The sequence below is a fragment of the Pseudophryne corroboree genome, chromosome 11 (assembly GCF_028390025.1).
Source record: "Pseudophryne corroboree isolate aPseCor3 chromosome 11, aPseCor3.hap2, whole genome shotgun sequence".
Lineage (NCBI taxonomy): Eukaryota > Metazoa > Chordata > Amphibia > Anura > Myobatrachidae > Pseudophryne > Pseudophryne corroboree.
In genome coordinates, this window is record NC_086454.1 from 51,399,992 (window position 1) to 51,411,014 (window position 11,023).

At 49.4% G+C, this 11,023-nt stretch overlaps 1 protein-coding gene across 1 annotated transcript in view; it reads right to left on the reverse strand.

Moving 5' to 3' along the window:
* LOC134968637 (astacin-like metalloendopeptidase) overlaps positions 1-10,532 on the reverse strand; it is a 61,594-nt gene extending 51,062 nt beyond the window's left edge. The window contains exons 1-3 of the mRNA XM_063944166.1: positions 10,464-10,532; positions 8,856-8,880; positions 1,263-1,397 (exon numbers count right to left, since the gene is read on the reverse strand). Coding sequence (XP_063800236.1) covers positions 1,263-1,397; positions 8,856-8,880; positions 10,464-10,532 — 229 coding nt within the window. The remainder of the gene's footprint in view (positions 1-1,262; positions 1,398-8,855; positions 8,881-10,463) is intronic.
* Positions 10,533-11,023: the final 491 nt, after the last annotated feature.

Consider the following 11,023-nt stretch of genomic DNA (forward strand, 5'->3'; position numbering starts at 1 on the left):
TCCTTCTTCTCCCCTGCTCCTGCTGAATGTTTACATCACAGCTCTCTCAACGCAGGGCAGGGAGAGAAAGAAGCTACGCTCACCAGAGGGGCACCAGTGTGAGGTAAACCGCTGTGATTTCCCCTTTTTATACTGTGCTCCTGAGGGTCTCGAGAGCAGTCCTTTTTCCCGCTCAGGTCGTGGGACCCCCACCATTGTGATGTCTCGTGCACCCCCAGCTGTGATCTTAGGCAGCGGTACATACCAGTCTCTGAAGGAGAGTCGCGAGGCAAAAGCTTTTCCCGCTCCCCAATAAGCATTACAGAGCCCGAGTTAACTCACCACACTTTTACTCCACATCAGCAGTATATAAACACATATACTGTTATATATATACATTTTTAGTTAGATAATGGTCATTTTTACAATATTTATTAATATGTCCGGCTCATTACACATATGTTAACCAGTCAGGGTCACATTTGAGGCAAATATCGCGCCTCTTTACCAAGGCTCGGCTGCCGGAGTGGGGGACTGAAAACGCACCCCTCCAGCATTACCTGTCAGCGGCCACAGTGCATCAGCCTAGAGCTGATGCACTGTGTCTCTCCCTGCAGCCGGCTCACTGGGCATGCACGAGACCTCGCAAGTCTCGCGAGATCTCCTCTGCAGCCCGGAGCCAGCACCCACCACAGCGCTTTCCCTGCTGTGGAGATAGGGCATTGACACTTGCAGTTATCGAAATCGATAGCTGCAGGTGTTGGAATGGTCAGGTTCATACATTGCCCCCGCATATCCGTGTGCTATCCGAATAATAGCAGTGTCCAGGTAACAGGCAAAGGTCGGGTACACCTGTTATTTCTTATAGGCCCTACACACTACGCGATACCACTGAAAGATATCAACGATCTCTCCTGCAGGGTGTAGGCACCAACGATGAACGAAGCGCGGCCCCGTGCTCATTCATTGTTGGTGCCGGGTCGCTTATACATGCAGGCCAATATGGACAATCTCGTCCATATTAGCATGCAGGGCTATGGAGCTGGGTGACAGGGAGAGTGAGGAAACTTCACTCCCCCCAGCCGCCGGGTCGCCGGCCGGCCGTATTGGCCGTTGGGCACCTCGGCGGCCAATCGCCAGGTGTGTAGGGCCCATTAGAGGTGGGGGGAGGATTTAAGGAGGGATGAAATAAAGATGAAGTTACCCTTTATCACCAGATAATACCTGACCACATGCCTCTCGGCAACAGTGTACTCATCTAGTAAAGAAGGATTCCAACTTACTATAATAGGAAGAGAAGACATAGGGCACATTAACTATCCCAGTGCTGGATTTTTCCCATTTGCAGTTGTCACATAACCTGATATTGCGTTTGAACACTTTAACAATATCACGTTCAATCCGAAGCTTGGGGATTTCTGTAAAGAGGAACAAATAGGCTAAGTTAATTCACTTTTAAGTACAACTAAATAAAAATTGTAAACATTTGTTAAAAACATACTTGCCTACCCTCCCTCATTTTTCAGGAGACTCCCTGAAACAGTAGCAATCTCCCTGACTCCCTGAATAGACCAGCAATCTCCCTGACTGCACTTTACCCCCATATGTAGCTGTTACATTCTTGGGGGGGGAGGGGGAAATAAATCAGAGATATATACATTAAATGGGATCATCAGTGCCATTTTCATGTATTGGTTATAAGGCACAATGATCCCTATGGTTACATGCATTTTAAATAAGGTTTCTCGTGGCCACTTACAGTATATGGAACCTCTTGTAAAACACAATACACAAACAAATCCTGCAAAATATCGGTGTCTTTTCTTCAATAAGTAGATCTTACTAACTATGGGGCTCATTTACATTTGGATGTAAGTCATTTTCATGACACGACTCTCCGATATAGCATTACAGTGCCGCGCTGATATGCGTTACTTTCACAATCTCCCTGAAATGCTTTTTCAAAAGTAGGCAAGTATGGTTAAAAAAGTAATTAGGGTTAGAGTCAACTCTTAATTGGTAGCTTGTAATTATAGTCAGATAATGTGTTGGTGTTCTTTTCTTAACAAATTAGGAAGTTCACTAGTGGTGGAGAGCCTGGACTGTTGGCCAAAACAGTCTATTTAAAAAAAAAAAATAATTATGCTGCATTACCACATGTGACCACCAGGTGGTGGCAATGCAGTCATCCAAGGCCTATATTTACTGTACTGTACAGTACAGTGAGGTTTACTGTCTCTAAAGGGGCGATTCAATTCTTGTGGGTGCCCCCTGCTGAGCATGTGGGTGCCCGACAGAGCAATTCAAATGTTGCTCTGTTTGGACGCCTATAGCCACAGGGGTCACATCTCTTCTTACAGCTAATTGAGGTGTGCATAGTCCACCTGATGCTTTTAAGTAGAATTGCTCCTTCATGTGCCTAGTTGTATAGATGCCCAGCAGAGGGCGCCCACAACAACTAAATTCCTGGAAATTCACCTTTTAAACCTGTTGACCTTTTGATCTGTTGACCTTTTGCTTGTTGACCATTTGGAGTCAACCTATTGACTGCCTATCTTTTTACTCTAGATCTATCAGCCAGATACCCTATAGGGTACAATATGGTACTTACACATTGTGATGCAGGTGCAGATTTGGAAAGTATTCAGATACTACAAAGTTACTAAGTTGAGCACGTCAGTCTGACGCATCTAGGCCCTGATTCAGCATGGTACACTAATGTGCTGAAATCACGATTAGGCAATTTCAGCACATGTGTGCCAGGAGCGGTTCTTGGTGCGGGCAAGCAGTGCCTGCGCACGGGGCGCTGCGGCCTGGGGGCGTGGCTGCAGTCACCCCGCAGGTGCCCGCCGCCTACCCGCACCCCGCTCCCCGGCTGCAGCGGACGCGGTGGGCTGTGTGGGCATCCGCTACAGCCGGCGCACCTGTCAGACACTTGAGGTCATTATTGACCTCTGGTGTCTGTGCGGCGCTGCTATGGGAGAGACGTCATGACGTCTCTCCCATAGAGAGGAGCCACGGGCGGCCAGACGGAGCAGCAGCGGTCGAGAAGCAGGAGCGGGGCAGTGGTAAGTATTATTGTTTTTTTTTGTGTTTGTAAGTGGCTACTAAGGGGCACAGCAACAGGGGGCACAACTACTGGGGGCACAGCAACAGGGGGCACAACTGCTGGGGGCAGAGCAACAGGGGGCACAGCAACAGGGGGCACAACTACTGGGGGCACAGCAACAGGGGGCACAACTACTGGGGGCACAACTACTGGGGGCATAGCAACAGGGGGCACACCTACTGGGGGCACAACTACTGGGGGCATAGCGACAGGGGGCACAACTACTGGGGGAACAGCAACAGGGGGCACAACTACTGGGGGCACAGCAACAAGGGACACAATTACTGGGAGAACAGCAACAGGGGGCACAACTACTGGGGGAACAGCAACAGGGGGCACAGCGACAGGGGGCACAACTGCTGGGGAAAATCTACTGGGGGCATAGCTATAGAGGGCACAACTACTGGGGCAAATCTACTGGGGGCATAGCTACAGGGGGCAAATCTACTGGGGGCACAACTACGGCGCAACTGTTTTACCGCGGGGGTAGGGGGGGCGCCAGTGGAAACTTTTGCACTGGGCGCCACAAGGTGTAGAACCGGCCCTGATGTGTGCATGCGCATATGCCTTTGCGCGCGTGTGCAAGATCTTAAACTGCGATCACAGTCTATGTCCTGTGTGTGGGGGGGATGGAGTGGTGACGGGCCACCAACGATGCGTTTTGTGGGCGTTGATGCACCGTTTGAGGGGCACAGTCCGGACAACACAGGCATGTCCAGACCGATTGTGGGGTGGGCCACGGCAGCTGCGTGACGTCACACGCAGCTGCTGAAACCCAAAAGGTCGCGCAGTAATTCTTGCTGGCAAAAACAGAGGTAAGTATAGGGAAATCTGACTGTACCCCCAAAAACGCCAAACATTATAGGAAAACATTATAGAAGTCTATTAGGGCACAATAAAATTATTTGGTGTAATTAAATTGGGTCAAATGACTGTTAAATGCTTTTTATTTTAAAATATGAAAAAATTATAGAAAGCTGTTTTTTCAGTAAAATAAGTGCTCACATTAAATTTGGGCTACATAAAAATGAGTATACCTGTATATTTGGGTCATTATAGGAGACTTTAAAAAAAAAAAACAGACTGATTACTCCCACCTGCAGGTCTAAAAACACATGTGCCTCTCATAAAGCACCCCAATATACCTGTCCCGTATCTTGTACCTCAATTTCCATCACTTTGCTTTTTTTTTAGCCCAAAAATTGCATGTTATTATTGGCCAAATAAAAATAACTAGGTGATTCATCGCGCCCTACAGGCGCTCGTCACACCGTCGTAAGGGGCTACGCCCCCTTAACCCTTGCACGCCCTTGTGGCATGCAATATTTCTATTATATGGAGTATTACCTCTAATCATAATTGTGCGAGTGGTTAAATATTGCACGGACAAAGGGCGTGCGATGGTTAAGGGGTCGAAGCCCCTTGCAACGGCGTGAACAGCGCACGCAGGGCCTGATGAATCACCTAGTAGGTGCTGTGGTTGGAGGAGTGACGTGGGTGGGGGTCCGGAGCCACCGCGGATGGGGGAGGAGCGGTTGCGGGGGGGCCGTGGGTGGGGTTGGTGCGGTGGTGCGGCATGTGGGGGAGGAGCGGGTGCAGGGATGCTGCAGGTGTTGGAGAGGGTCCGGAGCCACCGCGGGTGCTGGAGGGGGTGTGTGGGGGTGCCGCAGATGGGTCCCGAAGGTACTGCGAGTGGGGAAGGGGCGGGTAATGCTTCTCCTCCTGGAAGCAGCTAAGCTGCTGTCCTCCCTTTGGCAGTGACTCTTCTGGAGACTCGCACAGCAGCCAGTCACTATTGTTAGCACCAGTGTCCCAACGCACCGCATTACAGGGAAGAAGATGCACTCAATAAACTACAGCTCCCAGCAGCTCTAAGGGCTGGAATGTTCCTGCCCTAAGGGCTGCTGGGAGCTGTAGTTTATTTAGTGCGTCTACTTCCCTGTAATGCGGTGCGTTGGGACTCTGGTGCTAACAATAGTGACTGGCTGGCAGAACTGACTGACTCGCTGAATCAATGTAAAAGGTGAGAGTGCTGTGCAGTGTCAGTGACACTGCACTCCCACTGCACAGCACAGCACTGTCACCTTTTACATTGATTCAGCGTCCATACATTACCCTCCGCGATATCATCCACTCTATCTGTTACATTAGCCATCTCGGGGCTTCCAGGCCGGCAGCCCAGGTGCTGTGTTGCGGAGTCAGGGCCTCTGGGGATCTGAGCACGGCTATGGCGGGGAGGCACTTCTGTGACATCATGCTCAGAGGAGGCTCCGGGGCTCAGAGAGTATGCGGCGCAGGGACGGCTATGAAAGCCTTCCGCTGCGCCGCTTTCATACACATGTATGCCGGTGGCCGCAGCAGCTTTTGCTCCACCTTCGCCGCGGCTAGGGAGTGGGGATTGTTGATGCCGGAGGGGGCAGGCGGACTGGCAGCAGGACATAGGATGCTGCAGTAAAAGGATTCCCCCGCCCCCCCCCCCCCCCCCCTATCTACAGCACAGAGACTTGCTGCAGGTGCAGTGGCATACCCTCCAGCTGGACCATTTTGGCAGGTACAGTCCCTTTTTTATGGTCTGTACAGATTTCTGGCTCTCCAAGCTTCCATGGAAAGCATACTTTCCTACTCTCCCAGAATGGCCGGGAGGCTCCCGAAAATCGGGTGACCCTCCCGGCCCCCCGGAAGAGCAGGCAAGTCTGGAGCCACCGTGGGTGTGGGGGAGGGGCAGGTGGTGCTGCAGGTGGGGGAGGGGCGGGTGTGGGGGTGCTGCTGGTGGGGGAGGGGGTCCGGAGCCACCGTGGGTGGTGGAGAGGGGGTGTGCGGGCGCCACAGCTAGGGCCTGGAGGTACTGCGAGTGGGGGAGGGGAGGGTAATGCTTCTCCTGCTTCTCCTCCTGGAAGTAGCTAAGCTGCTGTCCTCCCTTTGGCAGTGGATCTCCCGGAGACTCGCACAGCAGCCAAGCAGCCAGTCAATATTGTTAGCACCAGTGTCCCAACGCGCCGCATTACAGGGAAGAAGATGCATTCAATAAACTACAGCTCCCAGCAGCCCTTAGCGTCTGAATGCTTCAGCGCTAAGGGCTGCTGGGAGCTGTAGTTTATTTAGTGCGTCTACTTCCCTGTAATGCGGTGCGTTGGGACACCGGCGCTAAGAATAGTGACTGGCTGGCAGAACTGACTGACTCGCTGAATCAATGTAAAAGGTGAGAGTGCTGTGCAGTGTCAGTGACATTGCACACCCACTGCACTGCACAGCACTGTCACCTTTTACATTGATTCAGCGTCCAGACATTATCCTCCGCGATATCACCCACTCTATCTGTTACATTAGCCATCTCGGGGCTTCCAGGCCGGCAGCCCAGGTGCTGAGTTGCGGAGTCAGGGCCTCTGGGGATCTGTGTATCGCTAAGCGATGCGACCTGAATAACCCCCTCAAATCCCCATATATTTTGCTTAAAATAGGGATTTTGCCAGGCTGCGCTGCCAGGGGGTCAACCTTGCATGCCATTGCGGATGCATCAGGAGGCGGCCCGTCACATATGCTGGGCGGCCTTGCACTGTGCTGAGCGGCCCCCAACATGTGAGGAGATGGACGCAGATCTGCCTGCGTATGCCTCTAAATAATGTCCTAAGTGCACCCTCTCAGGGCTGACAATTAGTACCCCGCAGCTACAATAATTGAATCTGCCCCTATGCAGAGTATGGCACCTTTATGGTAAGGAGCGCAGAGTCATTTGCATATTAATACACAACAATGGGGGGAATTCAGATCTGATCGCAGCAGCAAATTTGCTAGCAGTTTGGCAAAACCTTGTGCACTGCAGAGGGGACAGATATTATTTATTATTTATTAACAGTTTGTTATATAGCGCAGCATATTCCATTGCGCTTTACAATTAGAAGCCCGAGGCGGTCCCCCCCCCCCCCCCATCTCTGGCCTTTATAAGTGTGTAAAAAGAAAGAATATAGGGGGTAATTCAGAGTTGATCCCAGCAGCAGCAAGTATGGCGGTACGGGGTGGTACGGCGTACCTGTAAGAAAATCCCAGCAGGTACGCCGTATCGCCGGGCTGCCACCTTGAAAACACCAGGTGTTGGAGAGAGGAGAGCGCAGCATGCGCCTCTCCTCTCCTGCCTGCCTGAGTCCCCTGAATCCGGCGGGCGGTAGTGTGCACTGAGCCGGTTCGTGAGCCAATCAGAGCTCGCGGACCGCCAGCCAATCAGGAGCAGAATGGCGCCAGTTCTAATATACAGGAAACCGGACTGAGGGCAGGAGAGGGGCAGGAGAAGCGCGTGCTGCGCTCTCCTCTCCCCAGCAGCAGAAGATAGTGCCAGCCCCAGGCAGCAGCAACAACGGTGCTGGGGCATATCTGGCACTGTGTGGGCATGTATATCTGGCACTGTGGGGGCATATCTGGCACTGAAGGGGCATATCTGGCACTGTGGGGGCATATGTGTATCTGGCACTGTGGGGGCATGTGTATCTGGCACTGTGGGGGCATGTGTATCTGGCACTGTGGGGGCATGTGTATCTGGCGCAGTGGGGGCATATGTGTACCTGGCGCAGTGGGGGCATTTCTGGCACTGTGGGGGCATATGTGTATCTGACACTCTGGGTCAATGTGTATCTGGCACTGTGGGGGCATATATGGCACTACTGGGGGCATTTGTGCATCTGGCACCGTGGGGCATTTGTGCATCTGGCACCGTGGAGCATTTGTGCATCTGGCACTGTAGGAACATATCTGACATGGTGGGGGCATATCTGGCACTGTGGGGGCATATGTGTATCTGGCACTATTTGTGTCATAAGTGTATCTGGCCCACCCATATGTGTATCACGCCCTCATTATCATTGGCCACGCCCCATGTGGCATTTGGCCACACCCATTTTTTCGGCGCACAGTACCTATAAGACATTTTTTCTACTTGCACCACTTCCCAGCAGCAAATTTGTTAGCAGTTGGGCAAAACCATGGGCCCTCATTCCGAGTTGTTCGCTTGCTAGCCGCTTTTCGCAGCAGTGCACACGCTAAGCCGCCGCCCTCTGGGAGTGAATCTTAGCTTAGCAGAATTGCGAACGAAGTATTCGCAATATTGCGAAAAGACTTTTCTTTGCAGTTTCTGAGTAGCTCGAGACTTACTCTTCCACTGCGATCAGTTCAGTGCTTGTCGTTCCTGGTTTGACGTCACAAACACACCCAGCGTTCGCCACTCCCGCGTTTTTCCCAGAAACTGCAGCGTTTTTTCACACACACCCATAAAACGGTCAGTTTCCGCCCAGAAACACCCACTTCCTGTTAATCACACTCCGATCACCAGAACGAAGAAAAAACCTCGTAATGCCGTGAGTAAAATACCTAACTTCTTAGCAAATTTACTTGGCGCAGTCGCACTGCGGACATTGCGCATGCGCATTAGCGACTATTCGCTCCGTTGCGAGAAAAAAATAACGAGCGAACAACTCGGAATGACCCCCAATGCAAAATAAAAGTTTGTAGAATTCAATTGTTCCAAATATGAAACAAAACATTTATTTTTTTGCTTCTAAAAAATTTTTGTGATCAAATAAATCTGCATAAATTCCTGATTAGGATATAAATATCTAGCATGTATGCATTGTTGTTTTGCTATGTCAAAAGGTCCAATAAAAAAAAAATTCCCAAAATGTTCTGCCTGGTATTTGATATGTCAGGCTTTACAGGGTTAAAATAAAATGGGTGTGTAAGATTATACATTGGTGTGTAAAACAGATTGTATTGTTGTACTTACCGACATTCAGCACTGAAGCGTCATTCTAAAGAAATAAATAAGCATTAGTATATAAGAGTAAACAGCGGAGGGCGTTGGATGGGCGTTTCGTCAAAAATGGAGGGGTGCCCGGAGCGTTATCGGGGCAGCTGCGCGAAGTCACACGCGGCTGCTCCAATTAAAAAAATTGGAGGCGGTGCGCCTGCCTTCATAGCCTGGCTGCGGAGGCAGCCACAAATCAGCGATGCGATCACAATTGAATTGCAATCACATCACTGCTGGGCATTTGCATAGTAGATGGCCTTGCCCTGTGCGGGGCGACCCCCAGCATACGCGATCGCAGCCAGTTGCAGTTTTGCTACAATCACAAAACTGCAACTGAAGCTGAATAAGGGTGGTCATTCCGAGTTGTTCGCTCGGTAATTTTCTTCGCATCGCAGCGATTTTCCGCTAACTGCGCATGCGCAATGTTCGCACTGTGACTGCGCCAAGTAAATTTGCTATGCAATTAGGCATTTTACTCACGGCATTACGAGGTTTTTTCTTCGTTCTGGTGATCGTAATGTGATTGACAGGAAGTGGGTGTTTCTGGGCGGAAACAGGCCATTTTATGGGAGTGTTTGAAAAAACGCTACCGTTTCTGGGAAAAACGCGGGAGTGGCTGGAGAAACGGAGGAGTGTCTGGGCGAACGCTGGGTGTGTTTGTAACGTCAAACCAGGAACGACAAGCACTGAACTGATCGCACTGGCAGAGTAAGTCTCGAGCTACTCAGAAACTGCACAGAGAAGTCTTTTCGCAATATTGCGAATCTTTTGTTCGCAATTTTGCTAAGCTAAGATTCACTCCCAGTAGGCGGCGGCTTAGCGTGTGCAAAGCTGCTAAAAGCAGCTTGGAGCGAACAACTCGGAATGAGGGCCAAGGTCCATAACTCACTAACCGGATGATATAAATATTATGCTAAAAAGCACAGCAAGAAGAGATAACGGGAAAGCTATGGATTTAGTATAAGTTGCCATATGACATGTAGGTACCTATAAATAATAATAATAATAATAATCATAATATTAATAATAATAATACAAGGCTAAAAGCACAGCAAGAAGCCAAACATGAAAGATATGAATTTCCGAAAAAGTTGCAGTATGTAATGTAGAAACCTATAAATAATATTAATAATAATAATAATAATACAAGGCTAAAAAGCACAGCAAGAAGAGATAATGGGAAAGCTATGGATTTAGTAAAAGTTGGCATATGACATGTAGGTACCTATAAAAAATAAATAAAATAATAATAATAATAATAATAATAATAATAATACAAGGCTAAAAATCACAGCAAGAAGTCATAACAGGAAAGCCTATTGATGAAATGATCCTATTAATGAAAGCCATGATCCTATTAATGAAAGCCATGTGATGAGGGACAGTCCAATTAAATTCAAGAATAAAGTTCCTGTACCTACAGTATCTGGAACTGAGTTGCTTTGCATTGATTGAAGTGGGAATGTGTTGCCTTATAACCTAATATCTGAGTCTATAAGTATTGTCACCATCCCATCATACACCATGCCCCGTTGTATGAACACAAAGTTGAGAATTGAGACCAAGCTGTAGCGACAGACCTACCCGCAGTGGAAGCGTTAGTCCTAGGGTCCAGACTGCAGCAGAAATTAGGAGCACGGCATAGGAAGCCATGCCTGCCTGCGGGAACTCACTTACTGAGATTGCACAGAATACACTGTGGATATAATTTACCCCACAATGGTCAGGAAAGCCAATCAGAGAAGATAACAGGGTAGATACACCCTTCCTACAACCCTGCAGCCACATGAAGAATGGCCTAGGAATAAGGGGTCAATCCCATTCTGCTAGGACAACAAGCGTTACCATTTCTAAGGGACACAACATGCAGTCACAATCAGATGACAATGCTGGTATCCAATTAGCAAACAAGAGAATGACACCTGGTTTATATTTACACATAAATGGGTCTTTTATCTCCAGACAGAACACTACCTTGGCCCCACCTAGTCTGCTATCTTTTGGGTGTATGTTGTTTTATCTCCTGCAGTCTGAAGGACAGATGTACTACTAATCACACACTGCAACAAAACCTCAGAAAACTGAGGCTCACCACAGATCGGGGGTGGCATACAAGATCTACATTGGGTAGGTCTACGGTCATT